We start from the raw sequence: 20,961 nt of genomic DNA, 5'->3' as shown, positions 1-20,961 counted from the left end.
ACCATAGGAGCCAATTCCTAGGGGCCGTGGAGGCTTCGGCCCCCACAAAGTTGATGGGGATTCCCATTCAAATGGTGTTTGTGTGTGCACTGTGTCATGTGGGGTGGGGCTTACCTGGGCCCCCACAATATTTTATTCAAGTTGGCACTCCTGAAAGGGACAGTGGAAAGCACTCGTTACTTCTGCTATATATGTTTACCTCAGTTCTGCCCCTTGTCCAAAATTGGTCCGCGCGTTTGTTATTGGATACCTATGGAATAGCAGAAGTTCAATTGCATTTATCAGGCAAATGCAAGAGTGTACAATTCTAAAAATAATAATCATTTTCAATGAATGTTGGAAGGCTCCATCTGGGCTAGATTCAACTAACAAGTTCCAGAGGAAGCCAGCATAAAGACTCCCACTAGTGCAACAGGGCTTTCCCTTCCTCTCCTCTCCAGTGGCTGCCCAAAATCTGTTCCAGAGGATTGAGAGAACCCCCAGAACACAACATGGGGGGAGGAAAGGGGGTATGTTCCATGGAGCAAGCAGAAATGCTTGCACTGATGGAAAGATCTCCTTAGCACTATGTTGAATTCCACCCAAGGTGAGGTCGACTCAGTCAGAAGCCAAGTACTCAGCCAGTGTGTGGTGTATTGCACAAAGACCAGGGAAATGCAGGTTCCAAATCTCAGGCAAACTGTTTACTGGGTGGCCCTTGGATTGTCAATCTCATTAGATTTAACTACCTGAAATGGATGTCGTGAGGATAAAAGAAGGGATGGCTTTATCAACTATGGGCTATCAGAAGCTTATCTTGTGAATTCATCTTATCATATGTACATGACTGTTTTTTGGTTTTTTTACACTGGTGAAATCCTACAGTAGCCTACTCAGTCCTGAAGTCTTGCTGCAGGTAATGATATATTATATACGCAGATGAAAAACTAACTTATTAGAAAAAAAATCCAAAAAATGAAAAATCCCATGATAGCCTTTTAGCACCTCCATAGCCAAGCACTACTGCTGTCATCACCATAGCAAAAGTATTTACAGTGCTTAATTAATAGTAGTGACACACTACTCTTGCATCTGATTGTTGCTAGTTTACTGGTGGTAGTAACTACATGTCAGGCACAATATATATATTCTGCCTGAAATGTAGTTTTATACACACACACACTTAGGAAGAAGAAATAGCTTTGCTGCAATAATAATAATAATTGGGCGGCTTCCAACAAAATATTAAAAGACATTCTCAACCATTTCTGGTATATCTTTGTCTGTGCATGGATCTCATAGATGGATGGCATAACTGTCTATTAAACCTCTAGTTCAAAATGAAACTAATTTTCCTCCTTGCATTTTAGCTCTGAAGATCTCCATGCCTCTCACCTTGAACCATTTGTGATTTATAAGAAACCAAGGTCCTTAACAGTAAAGTGCAAAAGGCACATATAGATCTTAACCTGTTAATTATACTCCACTGCTCAGAGCTGCCAAATAATACAAAATGAGGGGTTACTTTAGATCAAGGTGTGACAAATTATAGATGTGTTTGTTCAACAATTTTAAGTCGACAAAATATGTCAACATAAAATATAGTTTAATATGACCTTTTATTGCTGTATACTTTTGATGGAGAATCTATCCCAAACACAAAGTCGAGTTCAGAGCTGGAAAATTCTAAAATCCCGTGGTTAAATCCTGTTACATCAGCTGGATCCAAACTGAAATACAGTATGAGAGCGGAGCAATATTTAGCCACATAAGATATGCCTATAGACCAAACATGACTGGGGAGGTGGCCATGGTTAAATTATGTGGGAATGTTAAAATTCCTTGGGTTTCTTCTTCAGCCTCTGTCACTCAGAGTTCTGTTTAAGTCCCCAGCCACCAGCTAAACCCAGCTTGCCGAAATTATGGGAAATGCATGCCTTACTCATGAAACAAATCTTCTCATGGGACAGTCGGATTGGCATGTGCTTCCACTTTTATTGGGAAAAGATGCCTCTCCTTCATAAAAGTGAAGGATAAGATTCCGTATTTGCTCATCTTGACTAAACAGTTGAACGGCTGAGTTTTCATCTTGATGTCTGATGTCTTCCATGTTTGATACAAAGGTCACTCTCCTGTAGATAAACAGGCTGATGAGGGAGAACTCTTCATTGTCGATTCAGAATTCATGTAGCTTATCCAACAAAAATTTAAAGAACCATTTAATAACCCACCATTTGGAAGAATGAGCAAATCCTTCCCACAGACCTGATTTTCGTTTATCTCTTGGGGGGACTTGTGTTTTGCTTTGTTGGCTTGATTTTTCTAACCCCGATAGGGGCTTGCGTTCTTCCTAAAAAAAATGGCTCCCACTTAGGGATGGATTCTTCTACTTTTGCCCAGTAAAGAGTCTAGAAAAGACATAACACAATACGCAATTTAACTTGGCTTCACAACATAATCTACTTTGTTTACAAGCCCATCACAAAACAATCCAAACATAAAATGTGTCATTAAAGCCTGTTTTACGTGTGAAGTAATTTAGAAAAGGCCAAACTACTTTGGTGCTAATTCTCAAATCCCTCAATTATACAATATAATGGAGGCTGGAAGGATTTCAATGCCTGGAGTAAATTTGCAATGATTGGATGTGCCCTCTTGTGGTGAATAATGTATTAGAATAGTAATCCTTGAACGTTATAATTGTTTCCTTCATTTATACGCAGGAGTTATATTTTTCAGAATCACAAGGTTATTCCCAGAATTCTTAACAATAAAGTCCTTATCTAAAACATTTTAACTATGTAGTTGCTAGAAAGGTTTGGCATATATATAAATACAAGGATTTTGAAGTAATCGGGTTCAAATAGTTTGATGATGTTTTATGTGTTATAAAGCCACAACACCAAACAAAGTAATGGCAACATGGTTCAGAACAAAATTGAAAATGTCTAGGGCTTGCAAAGTTGCTCTGGCTTTAGCCATCCGAATTTATAGTCACTAAGACTATAAGAGGAGTAGAGCCTTGTCTCTGGGTGTCAGAGAGCCTGCAAAGTGCACAGCCAACTCTCAGGAGGAAGTCTGGTGCTTGTCTCTATACTGCTCAGTTTCTGAGGTTATTTGACCACCTCTGAGAAACCTGGATGTTAGGAAGAAGGCAGAGGATTGTTCCCTCAGTCATACTGTGATTGTTCCCTCGGTCATACTGTGTCTTGGATGTACTCCTTTAAGTTTGGAGAACTTTTGAAATACAGCACAGTGCGGCTGAGGGGACAATGTTGAAACTCTACTGAGAAAATGCCAAAATATGAATCAAGTGATAATGGAAATACAGCTTTGAACCTCATGAATCCCAGTATGTTCTGGATTCTGAAAACAGCAGTATACAATGTATTGGAAACGAAAACTGTGACATAACAGAAATAGAATTTAACATCCAACTAATGGAGTATTAGAGGCTGCATTTCTATTCCAACAAAGAATCTTAAATATATTTGAAGAGGCTGCAGAGCACCAGGGGCACAGCAGTGATTGCATTTTAAAACCATGTTGTCATTTAACAACATCATGAAGAGCTTAAGGTAGCAGTAGCCAATGTGGTTGCACTCCAGATGTTGATGGGCTCACCCTTCAGCCCCAGCCATTATGAACAATGGTCAAGAATGAAAGCAGCTGGAGCACAATGACATCTGGAGGTCACTATGTTGGCAATCTTTGGCTTAAAAGTTTGCATTAAAGACTATGGAAAGCTGGGAGTTTGGCCTTAGGCTTACCTCAAGATTAACAATGTCAGGGTGCAGAAGTAAGTGGTCTCTCGACTGTAGCTTTTTCCCTGCTGTTTTTATATCCTGCAACACATGAAGCACCAGAATTCACATACATGCAACAAAGCAGCAATATTATATACTGGGGCAAGGAATGTCAGGTCTGGAGGCCAAATGGGCCCCCCAGGTCTCTTTTATCTGACCCTCAGAACTCTCTCTGGGCCACTCCTGTGGCAACATCCTTTTCCTCAGGCCACACCCTGCACCAGCCCTATTCCACATCCTCCTCAAATGCTTTGGTCTGGCTAGAATGGGTCTGTGGACTGCAATAATTACTTTTGCTTGTTGGATAAAAGATGGAGAGATACATATGTGTACAAATCTCTGACTTTTTCATGCGTGGAATGTAGACTACCTGTCAGGCGTCAGAGGATCCAACCCCCCACGGTAGGTTGCCGGTAATGGCTAAGACAAGGAAAGTTCTTACCAATGTTGTTTATTCAATATTCACAGAGAGAGGCTTAGAAATGCAGCCTCTTGGAGTAATGGTGTTGCTCTGAGTAAATCTCCAACTCCCTTTGCTCCTACTTCTTCATTTGTCAGCAGCAGCACCCACCTTACGGTGGCCGCTTAGGGTCATCTGTCTCCGAGCCCTTTGCTCTCCTACTTTCAATGCTTGCTGGGTTCTGGGAGTGGGAGGTCTGGAATGCTTTCTAGTGACAACTTGTCAGCCAGCTGTTCTGGCTTTCCCCCAGTTTCCAAGCTTTTCCCCTCATCCGCCTCTGAGCTGTGACCTCCCGCAAACCACTGTTGTAAATCTATACTGTCTTCCTCTTCTCTGGAAGATTCAGGCTAGGGAGGCGGTCTCCACCATTCCTCCTCTGTCCAGTCTCTGATACTACTGTACAAAGGCAAGAGTCACACTCATTGTTCCACCCTCTGCATCCTGTCCCACCCATTATCCCACCCAGATCTCAGAAAGCTGCTATGAGGGAATGTAACACACATGCTATATATATATATATATATATTAAAAATGGTGATCGCGCAACATGGGTCTGAAGGAGATCACAGCTCAGATGAGGGGGAAAGCTGGGACATCATGGGACAACCAGAACAACACCCAGTTGACACGTTGTCATTAGAAAGCTTTCCAGACCCTCCATCTCCCAGAACCTGGAGAGCCTTAAAAGTAGGAGAGAAAAGAGCTCAAAGACAGAGGGCATGTGGCAGCATGAGTAGAAAAGACGATGAGAGTGACGAATGAGGAAGTAGGAGAGATGGGGGGGGGTGGAGATTCACTCAGGACAACGCCATTATCCAAGAGGCTGAGTTCTATAGCCCCTCTCTGCAAAGTTTGAAATAAAATAGGATGGTAAGAAACTTTTCCTTGTCTTTATACCTTCCTGGGCAACCAGCTGGGAGCCTCTCACAGCATCCTGACAATAAGTGATGTCAATGTACATGGTACCTGAACAGAAGAGGCATAAAGAAATCACAGATCACTGTCCCAAGTGATATACAATCCAAAGAGAAGATGAAGAAAGAACAAGGGCTTTGTAAATCATAATACTCTTTTTATATCAGCACCATTAGCTTCATGTATATTTCCAAGCTTAGTTCAAGATTCTAGTTAACACCTTTAAAATCTTAAAATGCTTAGGACCATGGTGCATAAGGACTGACATCTCCAGAAAGACCAGGATGCATGAGGGGGACTCACAAGACAGGATACACTCGGTTAGTGTATCCCTGCCCCAAAAGATAAATTTACCTCACTAGGTCTCCCACTAAATACCTTCTTTGATTTTGGCAAAACTCCATCTGACCAGTATCTGATTTTATTATACTTGGTAAGCAAGACACTTCACAGAAATTGTAAAGTTTTGAGAAAATGTACAAACCCTAAAAATGTCCAAAAAACCAGCAACCATTTGGAGGAGTATCTTTACTGGTGTGTTAGTTCCAATAATCTTATGAAAAGCATTTTTTTTTGCTATTCTCCAGCAACTGATTTTCCCATTCAGGAGTGGCTTTGCATACAGGGATCAGCTGTTTCACATACTTCAGCAAAGCTATTATATCAACAAGAGGAAGACACTGCATAGGAAAGTGGTTCATGCGCGACTGAGCAAGAAGAAAAAACAACTATCGAAACAGTTTATCCAATAAGTTACAATTTTATTGGAATTGAAGGCTCTGCTGATCCATTGAATAAGTTAAGTGCTTAAGAATAGGTGTGTAGCCAGAACAATATCACAACTGTTGTTATACTAGCATTGTGGATATGCCACCAAGCAGACAGACATTCCAGTGCTCCTCACGGGCCCCTTTTATATTTATAACTTTTATTATTTTCAAGGGATCTGGGGAAAGTGAAAAGAAATCCCAGAATTAAGTCTTCATTATTGAACCAGCATTTTGTGGATAGCAAACATTTTTTTAAAAAAATATGTAGGGTTGGGGTATTAGATTTCTTGACACGTGTCACCACTGAAACCAGCTTCTTCCATTCTAGTTCCTTGAATCCGCTCTTGTTCTTAAATAGTTTCCTTTGTCTCTTGGTCACAGTACTTGGTCACAGAGTCAACTAATGACCAAAAAGAGTCAAAGCTTCAAAAGTTCTTTACAAGTCTCAAGACACAAATGCGCACCTGTATGTTGGCTGGAAAGGATCTCTGCTGTGGGTGCCTGAGGATGAACGTTCTTCTGCAGCTGTTCCTGGTACTCATGGGCTGTTTCATTTCCTACCTCCTTTTTTACTGTATATGAGATAGCTCTCACTCATGGCAATGGGTGTTTAAAAACACGTTATACCTGGCAATGTTGCATCCCTACCTCCCTGGAAACATCTAAATCTCTCAAACGCGGTTGTCTTAGAAAGTGAAGACAAATCCTTCAAGAAAGGAACTTTGAGGAATAAGGTATGCAACATGACAGAGATTTTAAATGAATCAGCTGTACCCTGACAAACACCCTTCAGACTTTGAGAGTTGTTTTTATTACTGAGGTACTTTTTACTGAGAGCGCTGACTGCATGATTTGAACTTTATGCGCTGGGGGTAATTTACAGTTAAGATGATTCACCATTTGGAGCGAAAGCATTTGCTGCGCACATGTGATGAAGCCAATATTCTTTCCGAAAGAAAGCCACAAAGTAACGGAGCTACAAAGACAGACAGCAATTTTGTTGAAGCTCTTCCCTGCTCAAGACAAAGATGACTTGCTAATATGCATGCATAACATGTGCACAAAGATGTAGAAAGGCAGCAAGCTGTTCACCAGACATTCAAACTCCAATGAAAACTCACCTCTATTAGCTTTTCTGAGGAAATTTGCACATGGGCTTCCACTTTCCATGTGTTGGGTTCACAGAGAACTAGACTCAATCTGGGGGCGGGAGGGGGAAGCACCTCCTCGAAGCTGTGACACCCCCCTCTTTTTTGTGGGCTTTCATACACAAACATTAAAGAGATCAAGCGCAGGCCTTTTGGGCAAATTAAGAGAGATGGGAAGGGGCGTGGGAGTGGGGTGTGAAGGAGCCAGTGCTGAACAGAGATGGAAGGAGAGAGCATAGCAGATGGCATCGTCGGGAGCAGAGAGTGAGTGTGAAGAGTAAGGCATTTTTTAAAAATTAAGTTAAAAAAAGGAGGAAATTCCCCAAAGGGACTTCCCATCATTCCCAAAACATGGCAGCTCAGAAGAATAGGGATCCTGGTGCAACGGGATCAAAACAAAGAGACGCTCGCCAGGAGCGGAGGAGCCACTTGGAATATCACCGATAAATTAAAACCAGCCTAAGCAGGGGTTGTGAGATCTAGACCCAATTTATTGCAGGCAGCAATGGAAAAGGAATGACGAAGTGAGCGATTGTGAACATGATGAGACAGGGGAGGAAATGCAAGATAACCTTTCCTCCTTCCCACACTCGTGCATTTATAGAAGTGTAAGACCCTCCCGATTTTGCTAAAAGGGGTGGTTCACAATGTCGGACTAACAGCTCCAGAGATTAAATGACAGAACAGATGCACCATGAAATGCAGACTCTTACAACACCTATCAAAACGTTTTCTCCTTGGCCTGAAGAGATCAACTGTCATGATAGCAAGACACCTCAGACTCCATTTAACCCTGGTTTTCTAGGGTGTTGTATGGCAAAGTATTCTTACTGCAACACGCTCCACTCCACAGCACTGCTCTTAGGAAGATTTCCACAGCATTACGCAATCCTGTCCAAAATCAATTCAGCGGCTACTTTGTTTCAAAAATATATATATGATGGTAGGAAAGTAAAGTACAGTACTTTGGGGCAAGAGAAAATAGCTCTGGCTCGCTTGATTTTAGTTGAGAAGGGCATTTTGGCACAGCCTACATACCAGATGTGTCTTTTTGTTGCTCCTCTCCAGTTTTAGCATATTTTGAAGTCTATTGTCATCCAGAACACTGATTTAATGACAGGAACTGACAGAATTTGTTGCTGGGAGCTGAAATGTGCCTTGGGGGTGGGATGATGTCTCAGAAAGATTAGATGGCACCTTTGCATGCTGCTGATAGCTAAAGGCAACCATGTCTTTTGTATGTGTCTTTTCCCTTTAAGGTTTGGCAATAGGTTTTGCTTTTGGCAAACCTTTTCAATATTTTAAAAGTCAGCAGTAATATAATATGCCTTTGGCATATCAAGTGCAGTTTTTTGGATACTGCGATATAAAACATTTTGGGTTTTTAAAAGTTTCAAGAGGCGGCTGGGAGTAAAGGGAACAGAGAAGGTGACAAGTAAAGGCCACATACAGCCCCTTGGAAGTCTACTAAATACCACTAGCTTCAGGTGATGATGGAAAATACTACAAATCTACAATGCTGCTCCAGGAACAGTGCTTCAAAATACCTTTAGAAAAGATTCAGCACTGTCTATACTTCTAAAAGCTTACTTTACTTATCACATCTGTTTCTCACACATCTTCCCATTTTATAATTATGACAACCCCGTGAAGTAGGCTAGGCTGAGAGAGAGAGAGAGTGATTGTTATGAGGTGAAGTTCAGTGAAGTTCAGGAAGGATATGAATCTAAACATTCTCAGTCCACATCCAGCATTCTGTCTTTCACAGAATTTAGTATTAAACAATTCACTGCTTTATATTATGTGCCATGGAATAAAATGAGACAGTACATTACCAATTAGCCAGTCCCTCTCCTCAGATGGCATTGATGCGATTTCTGCTAAACAATGATGGACTTATGCGGTCCTGAGTGTGGTGCATTCTTAGCTTTGTAAGACCATTTTTAATTTGTTTAAGAAACTTAACTCCTTGGTAGCCTCTGAAAAGGTAACTATTTCCCCAAAGTGATGCAGAATAAATCACTGAAAAACAAATATCAAAATTGACCATTTGAATATTAAATCAGTCGTATAAACCATTTTATTTCAAGCCAGTCAAAAATATATAGAGTCCTAACTCAGAGCCACTGAAAAACATACAGTAACAAATATATTAACCTACCCTCTTAATTAAAAGCAGACTGAAATGAAACATCTTCAGGGATTATCTAAAAGAGAACAGCTAGGCAGCCAGTCATACCAATAGGGGGAAGGTGTTCCACTGAGAAAGGGAAGGAATTTGACTAAGAACAAAGGGCCCATCTTTTGTATCGGCCTTCCTAACCACCACTACTAACAGGCATATAAGCAGGGCCTCTGGAACTGATCTCAGTCAGTTCAGTCCTGTCACAAATGATTCAGATTTAAACTGGCTCTAATGAAATTGAATCTTTAGCAAAATAGTGAAGTAGCATCAAAGGTGGGAACAGACTGAATTCATATGTTAACAGTTCCTGCACATTATCTGATGCAGAGGTGCCATCAAGAGAGCACACATTGCTGCATAGTGGGTGGCGGTTAGCTTTTGAAGAACATTTATTGATTAGGTGGTATGCACACGATGAGGAAAAGATCTCACCTGATCTGCACTGGGGAAATTATTTCAGTTTGCGGTAGGGCAGAACAGTGAAGCTATTGAGCACTTGCCTCTTGGCCTCGATAAATTAAAGAAGAGCATCCCCGAATACATTTTAATGAAGTTTGTGAACTGGGTAGTATGCTATCAGGCATTTTAAGAAATAAGGAGCATCTAGCTGAAGAACATAAATAACTTCATTCATTGATTTCTATGCTATTTAACCAGAAGTACATATGGAAAGGCAAAATGAGGTTTCTAATATTAGAAAATAATCATTCTTGGGAAGATGGAATCTAATTTGGAAGCTTAAAAGTTGCAAATGATGCTTATGGTGTTCAAGAGGTATCACCAGCTTTGTTAGTGATACCACCCTCCTCTGCCTTATTTATATATTTTTATTTATATTTGTTTAGTTCATTTATATACCACTTTGCACTTCAGCAGAAATCTCTAAGTGGCTTACATACCACAACAAGGAGGAAGCAAAAGAAGAAATAAAATACAAATTCCACATTCAGAATCTACAATACTACTTCTCATTCCATATTTTAAAGAGAGTATGGTAAGGTTTGAGAGCACATCTGACCTATTGCCTAATTTCTACAGCAATATTGAATCAGACACTTACTTGCTGCTGTTTTGTCAGTCATAGATGTATTTCCTGGCTGTGGGTGGAGTTAATTAATCAGTTTGGTATTTATAATTATTTCACAATAATTATAATTTTAATCTAGTAGTACCCATCTTAAGGAATTGTGTGTGAAAGAAAGAAGTACTATTACTATTACTATTACTACTACTAGCCTTTATTGGCATAAGTTAAAACAGTAAAATTATAAAATCATACAAAGCCATCCAAAATACATTGATAATCAAAACACATACAATACATAAAAGACTAGATAGCCACCACTGAATAAACCAGACAACTTTAGATTCAGCTTTAAAGATCTCGGCAAAACTTAGCCAAGAGGGAAGTATTATCCTAGCATTCAAAAATACTGGATTAACTGCTCGATCCTTAAGTAGAAACAGGTCCCAGTGACCCACTCTCAAATATGTGTACATAGGATTGCAACCCAAATGCCTCTGAATGTCAAAGAATCAATTTATTTCAGTTTTAAAATTCTCCTCCCTTTAATAAAACCAACAGAACAAGCCAATTTTTAATACTTGTGTTTCAGCCATTTCTGTTTTGGAAGTACAAAATTCTAGTTGCAACCAAGAGAGCAGTAAGAACTCTTTTCATAGCTAAAAGCATAACAGAAGTAATTTTACTCAATTTCATTTGAATGCAGGCAAATACAATGACACCTCATCATGGCATCGGTGTATTTCTGAGAAAGCCAAATTAACAACTCTCCACATGGTAACTGTGAAATGTACAATGCCTGCTATCGGGAATAATTTTTAAAAGTTGGCACATAAATCTGAACCTTATTTTCAAGGTTCTAATATAATATTCTGCATGGATCTCATTCCTGTTTTATTTTGTTATCAGAAAGCATCTGCAGTGCTGCATGCCTGTTAAAGCCAGAATAAAATTAATACATCTAAACTCACTAAAGTTGCATTTTCCTGCCAGACAATTTGTTTTGATGGTCATACATATGCTTTTATTCCTTCCTCAAATGTTCTAACATTTTTGACACTTGAGAGAAATTATTCAGCGCACTGTGATGGTAAACAGCAAATATTCTGCACTAACTTAAAAGAGCTTATAATAATTTACCTACAGGTATCAACAGACTACTATTATCATCTCACTGTAAGCAATTGTTTTCATCTGTATACCTGTGGGCTAAAAATACATACCGTATTTTTCGCTCCATAAGATGCACCAGACTATAAGGCGCACCTAGTTTTGGGAGGAGGAAAACAAGAAAAAAAATATTCTGAATCCCAGAAGCCAGAACAGCAAGAGGGATCTGGCTTCTGGGATAGCCTCTGGCTGTTCTGGCTTCTGGGATAGCCGCGCCAAGCCTCTTCAGGGCAGCGGGATGAAGGCTCCCCCTGCCCGAAGAGGCTGCATGCGGCTAAGGCAAAAGCCAGGAGAGGTGCTTCGCTGAAGGGGTGCTGTGCAGAGAGCGAGAGCTGCGCAGCGCCCCTTCAGCCAAGCGGGAGGAGGAACAGAAGGAGCCCCTTCTGTTCCTCCTCCGGCTTCGCAGGACAGGCGCATCGCTGAAGGGGCGCTGCGTAGTTCTCCCTCTCTGCGCAGCGCCATTCGCTCCATAAGACGCACACACATTTCCCCTTACTTTTTAGGAGGAAAAAAGTGTGTCTTATGGAGCAAAAAATACGGTATATAGGCTGATATTCAACTAAATCATATTCAAAGTAAACCCACCAAAATTAATGAACACATCCATTTATTTCAATGGGACTACTCTGAGTATGACTAACATTGGCTGTCACCGTCCCCAAAAACGTCAGTTACATAGGAATTGTTATATGTAAAACTTTTTTTGAAATATGTGCATGGTTTCAGCAAGTTGCATTAAGTGTGTTCTTTCTTCACCAATGTGGAATGCAAAATATATAAACAATAGCAGGGGTCAGCAACCTTTTTCAGCCGTGGGCTGGTCCACCATCCCTCAGACCATGTGGTGGGCTGGACTATATTTTGAAGGGGGGAAAAAAAAAGAACGAATTCCAACGCCCCACAAATAACCCAGAGATGCATTTTAAATAAAAGAACACATTCTATTCATGTAAAAACACGCTGATTTCCGGACCATCTGCAGGCCAGATTGAGAAGGCAATTGGGCCGCATTCGGCCCCCGGGCCTTAGGTTGCCTACCCCTGAGCTATATATAGGATCAACCTGGTATTCATCACAGAGCAGCAATTTCATCATTGGTTCCTGCTTCACATTGTTGAAGTAGCATACATATTCTGATCTACCCATAGGGTGGCCTTCTGTATATATCAGATGTGAAAACAGGGCAGACATCTATATATTGGTACACATGAGGTGAGTGGTCACTGTTTTATGATGTCTTTGTGCATCTGATATACCTAGCTTTATGTGATATATGGTCTGCCACAGATGGTTGGCCATGGCAACCCTTCCCCACCCCAAACAAACCTTCATCTTCCCCTATTTTTTCTTTTAAAATATCATATTGGGACTTCTCCAAGCTCTAAACTGCTCATTCTATCAAAATGTAGCCAAATGCCAGTTCTTGTGAAGAACTAGGAGTCCCATCATGTGCAAATTTCCCTTTCTGCTCCTGACAAAAATAATTTCATAGGCACTGAACTGAAAATATGCACAAGAAGGTTACAGAACCCTCAGCTCCAAAAAGAGCAGAGTCGATGAGTGGGTGATCTGTCATAACATGTTTAGAACAAAGCAATTAAAGGGAAGTAATTTCCCATTTCCCAAAGAAAGAGGTGACACATCCCCACTCTTTTGAGACTGTACTGCCCCAGGGATGTCTCTAGAAAAGTAAAACAAAGACACACTGTCACAAAACATGACACCACAACATGCACTAGAAGAGCAACCAGGTGAATGTTAAGGCATAGTTGCAAATATATATGTATGTCCGTGAGAGATAAAGCAAGTACATATTTCTTTTAAGTGGGGGATGGGAAAGAAATGCCCTACAAAATCAGGGGCATCACAATGAGGAGTAAGGAAAGTTGCTAGGCCCAATATAACCATAGTGGTTAACAAATACATGGTGGGCTACAGTCAGTGGACTAGCTATTTCTTGGGGGGGGGGGGGAACTATAAGCTATTTCACAACAGAAGAAAAATCCTTTATATCCAAAAGCAATCTTGTGTTTATGCTTGCCTAAAGGGAAGAGTCAGCAATCAGCCAGTTGGAAATGGTTTCCTTAGAGACAGTCGAACCTGCTGAATTTGAGCCAGACCAAGAAAGAGACGGTAAGATTTCTCATGTCTTGGCTCACTCCTAGAGCAATGTTTTGTCATAAAATTTGTGGAGATGGCCTTTGCTGGAATGGGCAAGCAAGTGCGAAAGAAATATCATGAGCTCATATCACCTTCCTCGGAAGGACTGCAGAAGTGCCCAGAGGACTGATTTAGCTTTGCAGAATGTTCTGTATGAGAGTGAGTAGATAAGTCTTCGTAGCCTGGAGCAGACACAGTATTTCTGCACCTCACTGTTAAATGCTTCAGACATTGCAAGCTAAAATTACTGCTAGAAGAAGCAGAAGAGTTTTGCAACAAATAAAATGGTGACATCCAACTCCTGAGACTGTTTCACTCTAGACTCCATCTTTGTTCTCAAAAGGAGAAAAACATGAAGGACCACACTGTCAACAGGGAACCTGCTTTTTGGTGGGGAGAGATGTGTTCCTGTGCACACGGTTTCTACCACTGCATCTCACAGGGTTCCCACCCTCCCAATATATAATCCCACCCAATATATAATCATTCCCTCCATAAACACCTTAGTTGTCATACTGATAGGAAGAATCAAAAATACCTGATCTTAACCAACATGCTGGTAAGCATTTGAGGGCTAAGGACTATGCTGAGAACCAAATGAACCCAAGACCAGATTCTCTCAGCATAGCACAAATAGATCATTTTAAATTATCCTTTATCTTTGGGTGAAAGTCAAGAAACCAGAAATTATTTTTCCACATTCTGGATCAGTCTCAGCTATCTTGGAAGGATAAAGAAAAACAACAGTAAGAGACCCAAGAAACAAAAGCATAAACAATTACAAGACCCAGAATATTAAAAAGTGGTACTGCATTACACCCACACACACAATTCTCCCTCTCTCTCTCTCTCCATTTATATTCAACAGAGAGGGTAGTTGAGATGACAAATGGAATTCTGAACATCTGAACATTTGCCTCCACTCACACATCTTCATTTGATCTTTAAATAGATATTTGGGCATCATTTTGTTCCATGTGGGTATGTCAAGGCAGACCTTTTGCTCTAAGAAGCTTACAATCAATTACCGTATTTTTCGTCCCATAGGACACTCTGTCCCATAGGACGCACCTAGTTTTTTGGGGGGGAAATAAAGGAAGAATTTTTTTCCTTTATTTCCCCCCCAAAAGCAGGTCGGGGAAACCTAACCAGGTCGAGGAACAGCGGGATGGCGGCGCTGCACCTCCCTGCTGTCCCCCGAGCTTGTGGGGCTGGGTGATGTCTGCCTGGCGCGAGGGGCACTCTGCTTCAGGGCGCCCCGCCCGCTGGGCGGCAGGCTGCTATCCGCAGCATGAGGAGCCCTGCGGGGAGCTCCTGCAGGGCTCCCCACGCTGCGGATGTCTGGCGCGCGGGGCGCTCTGTTTCAGGGCGCGCCGGGCGGCAGGCTGCTATCCGCAGCATGGGGAGCCCTGCAGGGAACTGCTGCAGGTTTCCCCACGCTGCGGATGTCTGTCCGGCCCACGGGGCGCTCTGCTTCAGGGCGCCCCGCCCGCCGGGCGGCAGGCTGCTATCCGCAGCGTGGGGAGCCCTGCGGGGATCTCCCGCAGGGCTCCCCATGCTGCGGATGTGTTCCCGAAGCGCCGGGCGCTCTGCTTTCAGGGCGCCCGACGCTCCGGGAAGCAGGCTGCGGATGTCTTCCTGAAGCCTGGAGAGCGAGAGGGGTCGGTGGGCACTGACCCCTCTCGCTCTCCACGCTTCAGCGAATGCCTGCATTCGCCCCATAGGACGCACCCAGATTTCCCCTTCATTTTTGGAGGGGGAAAAGTGTGTCCTATAGGGCGAAAAATACGGTAATCAATATGGCATCACATATTCTAGGAGACAAAGGAGAAGCAAGGGAGAAAGAACAGGCCCATATAATCAGAGCGACAACAGAGGTGAATAGTTTTGGCTGCAAAATACTGGATATTGGTTAGGAGACTGAGGTAGGACAATGGAAGACTAGAGAGAAGGTTGCAGTAATGGGGGTAAGAGTTAATTTTAAAAAGAGTTTGCAACATTACTGATTATATCAATTATTTCAATTAAGTTTAATGAAGACTCAAAGCCAACATCCTGGAAAAAAGGAATATTAACCTAAACACACACTTTAGTTATAGGCAAACCTAGTCATTCACCACCTGTGTTTCAGCTTTAGGCAGAGGTGATTGGTTTTTTTTTTTAGAACCATGACCACAGTCTGGTCACCAAAAGGTTATGTATATTTCCCCCTTACAATCTAGTGGTATATGAATTTTGTGAAATAAACCAATAAATGACACCCCCTGCCCTATCATGCTCACTGGTGGGATCACGAGTAGGATCTCCTCTCTCAATCTCACTGCATGGACTTATCAGAATTCAGGTTCACTGAATCCTTTTCACTGATCCTCATCTAGCTAATCACTGCTTCTAGTCACTGGCAAAGCACCTGCACAGCCACTCCTGCTTCAGATGGATTGGAGAGACAGAACAAGAAATAACACCAAAAGTAAATAAAACACAATTAGAAGCATGCAGACAGAGCTAAAACAAGCAGAGAAGACGAACAGTAAATCAGCTTTAAAATGCCTGGACAAATAAATAAGTTTTGACACAACACCGAAATGATTGTAACATTGCTAGCAGGGACAGGGAGGAAATTCCAAAGATGAAGTGCCACCAAAGAGCAAGAGTCTTTTTTTCCTCCTTTGTTGCTACATAATTAACTTCCCCTGGATATGGAGAAGAGCCTCCTCTGAACATCTTAAGACCTGGGCAGGTTGCTGCAGGTATTTGAGTCCCAAGCTGTTCAGGACTTTAACAGGTACGCCCCAGCAGTCTGAAATGAACAGTGTAAAGAATAGCTGATCACACTTCAGTGTTAAGCACCTCTGCTTCCTTCTGCATATGGTCCTGAACAAATTTATCAGTATCTGAAAGCCAGTGTGGTGTAGTAGCTAGAGTAATGACTAGGACCTTGGAGACCAGGGTTCAAATGCTCAGCCAGGAAGCATGATGGGTGACCCTGAAGCAGTCACTGTCACTGGAGTGGAGAACAATGCATGCCACCTTGAGCTCCTTGGAGGGAAAGGTGGGATATAAATGTAATAAAATTTAATGGAATTAACACAGTGGAAAACAGTGTCTTTTAAATGCCATATGGAAATTTCACTATTCGGTTGCTGGTTAAAAGTGATGAAAACTTACATTTAAAAGTGCTACATTTCTTTTACGAGCTGCATCAGCTTCTTGTATTTGCCATGTCTTCTCAGCTTCTTTGTCTCCTAGATGACTCTCCATCTGCTGAAGCAACACCATTCTCTGAGACAGTCTACAAAAGGGAAACATTCTGATAAGTGGGCAGACCATTCTTTCTGCACAACAGCAAGAAAAACAGCCACCTTTTACCCTCACCCATTTCTTCTCCAATTATGTTGAATACAGCGTGGGTGCACTGAAGGAGGGGGAAAAGCACAGGAAGTCCCTTACGTGATGTGCTCCTGTGGAGAAAGCAACCATCATGTTGTACAACAAGCAGGCTCTGTGAACAAATGAGACACCCAGCACTGAACACCGCTGAAGAGACGTGTTTAAAGCAGAGTTAGGAATAATAACTAACTGTACCATTAGCAATAATATGGGTTAACTGGGTTCTGCTATTGTACATAGCCCATGTTCACATGCAAAAGGAAGGCTGTCATTTAAAGGAATATCCATTTATCTTCCTCAGAATCAAGATTTGTAAATAATCAGGTATGCTTTTCCTGAAATAGATGATCTTTTCAATATTCCCTTCTACAAAGTCCCCCCCCCCCAAAGTTCCACCTCATTTCCAACTGTACAATAAGGTTCTTTCTACATCCCAAACTAATCAATAGGCTTCAGATCAAAGGCTCTCTGGCTGTTTTTTCCCTACCAATGGATAAGGATAATTCTGCATCCTTGGCTATAATCTCCCACAGAGCAACCAGTAGTGGAAGATTTGATGATCAGGAACAGAGAGAAATGGATTGGTGACAAACTTGATGATGGTATGGTGTATGCCTGCCTGGTGTGAAGGTTGCAAACATCATGCATTGTCCTGATAGGGTCAATCACTAGTTCTGGTACATGCTGGCACCAGGGATGTTGGGAAATATTGACATGAGGCTGTGGAAGCCAAATTTAGACTCCTAGGTAACATGTTCAAGTTCAGGGCCTGCATGGTAGAATGCTACCTGTTTTATATGCCGGGCCCGCAGACAGGGTTGTGGGGTCTCAATGCATGGTTAAGGTGGCTAACGGGAGGAATGCTTTAGATTGTAAAACTTTTGGGGTAAGTCACATTTGTACAAAAAGAGACAGGCCCCTCTTGAACCAGAATGGAAGCAGATTTTGGAGCCTATCAAAAAGGTTGCAGAGCAGCTTTAGAAATACTTTGCTGGGGAAAGCCAACAAAAGCTGTGATGCATCTGCTTTGGGATTACACATCATCATAAGGATGAAAGTGTAAATCTTTCAGAATGTCATAATGGTGGTAGGGTCTTAGGCAGAAGTATCTCTCTCCCTTTACCTGCTACATTATCCATTTTTTCAACTGTTGATACCAGGATTGAACCTAGAATTTTCTTCATTCAAAGCATGAGCTCTACAGCTGAGCTGTGGTCCCCATCCTAAAGCAGGAGTTGGAACCGGTAGTGTTTTACATGTTGCTGGACAACACCTCCCATAATCCTTGACCATTGGCCATGTTGGCTGGAGCTGATGGAATCTAATATGTGGAGATCCACAGGCCCTCCACCGCTGCCCTAAAGCTCAGAAAGTATTTCTTCTGAAGAAGAAAAATATCAGTAAATATCACTTACATTCAATTTCCTGCAAACCATTCTAAGACTCCATATGTCAAATAACATTGCCTCGGTGATTATTTCTTTTCTTAATTAATTCAGTCTAGTCCTATTAAGTCTCCACTTCTTATTACACCCACCACTATTTGTATTGCCCTTGTTGTACTTTGCAAGATTTGCTTTTTCCTCTCTGAGAAGTGATAGTCAGAAATGCACATAAGAGTTTTCACAGATTTTGGTACTAAGCTTTGGACAACTTTTATACTCTTTTCACCCTTTCCTAAATTCTCCCTGCCATTTCAGCTGCTGAAGCACAATGAGGCAGTGTCAAGCTTGTCAGTGATTCTCATATCACAGAAACAGAAGCTCTGCTATATTATATGGCAGGCATCCCCAAACTGGGCCCTCCAGCTGTTTTGGGACTACAACTCCCATCATCCCTAGCTAACAGGACCAGTGGTCAGGGATGATGGGAGTTGTAGTCCCAAAACTGCTGGAGGGTCGAGTTTGGGGATGCGTGTTATATGGGGTTGCTTTTTTAAAGACAAAATGATTAATCATATAGAAGAATAAGTCTTGTTGAGGAGAACCAGAATGGCTTCTAAAAAAATGGCTTGACTAGACTTTTGGAGTTCTTTGAGAGTGTTGCAAAGCACGTATATAAGGGTTATCTAGAATACATTATATATTTAATCTTCCAATAATATTTTGATTAAGTCCTTCAACCAAAGGCTCCTCTGTAAACTTAATAGACACAGGATAAGAGGATGGATCAACAGCTGGTTAAATAAGAGGAAGCAGAGATCCATTTCTCACAATGGAAGGATGTGAATAGTGAGACCCCCAAGGAGCAGTATTGAGAACTGTGCTTTATAGCTTGTTCATAAATGATCTGAACTTAGAAGCAAGCAGTGAGCTGGTAAAGTTTACAGACATACCAAATTACTGAGGGTGCTGAAAACAAAACAGGAATGTGAAGAGCTCCAAAAAGATCTTTCCAAACTGAGCGAATAGGCATTAAATTAACATATGAGGGTCAAAACAAGAAGCTAGTTACTAACAAAATGGAGATACTAAAGTTTTAAAGCAAACTGTTTCTGTCTTCTTCAGTCGATCTGCCTTCTTAGGTTACCTTCAAGACCAGAATGACTAGCAGAAACTTATATCAAATAAAATATCATTTGCAGGTCCTGTAATGTAATTTACACCACTAGCTGCAAACACCCAGGTTGTCATGTTCAGAACTTGTGTAAAACAACAATGGGTCTAAGCACGTTTTTGGAACCATAAATCCACAATCGGTTAAAAAGCACTTCAATTCAGATGATCACAGCCTCTCTGATGCATCAGTCATTGAAATAAAGATGCCATCAGATCCAGAAACAATGGAAATGGGGAAACTCCTCAGTAAGGCATGTCACCTTAATTAACACCACATTGTCTTAACCTAGGTTCAGAAAATGCCACACCTGAATAATCTGTACCTAGCACCTTGGCCCACAGCACCTTTTGATTCACATCAGAGCAGCTGGAAGGTGGAGCTGGAAGATTTTTTGTGTGTCACAATTTTAAAAAGCATTACAATTCACAATTTTACATTTCACTTTTTGAATGAAAGAACTTAATTATTCAAAGCATAGTAAAACATTGTTATTAATTCAAACATAAATGTTTTATGTTTTAGTGATATATATGCTGAAATTTTAGATTCAATGTGAAGAAAAAATACTGGACTGAAATGAGGCCTCAGATTGAATTTAAGAAGGCTGAATCCAATTGCTCAGGTTTAGCTAGAATTTAAGTAGAATATTCAGTATTAATAGTCAGGGTTTCACTTAGCATTTTTCATGAGAGGAGCAGCACTGGCACCACAGCACCCCCTTGAGGCAATCTTTTTAGTTTTCTATTGTTAAACTTCCAAGAAGTTCAGTTGGGGAAAAATACTGGTCTAAGAGACAAGTTACTTTTTCTGGAGCATTTACATAATAGCAAAAGTCTTTCATACAGAAAAAAGCCGAGTCACCCTTAGCCTGGTAAATAAGATCACAAACTGGTATAAATGTAAAAAAGCCTAGGAAATTATTTCAGATTCTTAGCCACAGGTGTCAAACTTTTTGGTGTTTTTTCTCTTTTTCCTAACTCCTAAGAGGCAGGATTTTGTCTGAAATAAATACTTACATTTCTTCATGTCTTTTAGCAAGTTGAACTTCTTGTGCTAAATAGGATGTCATCTTTGACTATATGACTAATGCCTCAGTTTTACCACTCCTGTCAATGAAGAAAAAGAAGCTAAAATTGTTTCTTTAAATATACAGAGAGATACTTCTAAAATACAGTGATAAAGCTAAATATAACACAGAATTAGTGGCTACATAACTGCCTTTTAAAAAGTGAAATCTGATTCATGAACATTCTCAGGATCATAATATTGCCGGGGTGTATGGGGTGTTAGGGGAGGGTTAGCTCCTCTGGTGGAGTACACGTTAAGGTCCTTCTCATGTGTTTTGTCCACCTTTGGTCCCCACCCTACATTCAGCTCTCACCTGTTGGCTCCTAG

At 41.3% G+C, this 20,961-nt stretch overlaps 1 protein-coding gene across 1 annotated transcript; it reads right to left on the bottom strand.

Moving 5' to 3' along the window:
- Nucleotides 1-1,568: 1,568 nt before the first annotated feature.
- CEP15 (centrosomal protein 15) lies at nt 1,569-20,671 on the bottom strand. Its single transcript, XM_083602652.1, has 4 exons — nt 20,583-20,671; nt 16,786-16,909; nt 3,750-3,824; nt 1,569-2,387 (listed from the first exon to the last, which is right to left on the bottom strand). Exons 1-4 carry the CDS (start codon nt 20,633-20,635, stop codon nt 2,256-2,258), a joined length of 384 nt encoding a protein of 127 aa, XP_083458778.1. The 5' UTR covers nt 20,636-20,671; the 3' UTR covers nt 1,569-2,255.
- Nucleotides 20,672-20,961: the final 290 nt, after the last annotated feature.

This window comes from Podarcis filfolensis, assembly GCF_964270895.1.
Source record: "Podarcis filfolensis genome assembly, chromosome: 2".
In the NCBI taxonomy this organism is placed as follows: Eukaryota; Metazoa; Chordata; class Lepidosauria; order Squamata; family Lacertidae; genus Podarcis; species Podarcis filfolensis.
Note: the sequence above shows the minus strand (reverse complement) of the source record. Positions and strands in the feature narration are given on the sequence as shown.

Excerpts from the sequence above, each read along its gene's own strand:
- CEP15 (XM_083602652.1), bottom strand. The coding sequence starts at position 20,635 with ATGACATCCTATTTAGCACAAGAAGTTCAACTTGCTAAAAGACATGAA. Across the intron at positions 16,910-20,582 it reads GCTAAAAGACATGAAGAAAT|ACTGTCTCAGAGAATGGTGT; the intron begins GTAAGTATTTAT and ends TCCCTTTTGTAG. Across the intron at positions 2,388-3,749 it reads CTGACATTGTTAATCTTGAG|ACTCTTTACTGGGCAAAAGT; the intron begins GTAAGCCTAAGG and ends TGTCTTTTCTAG.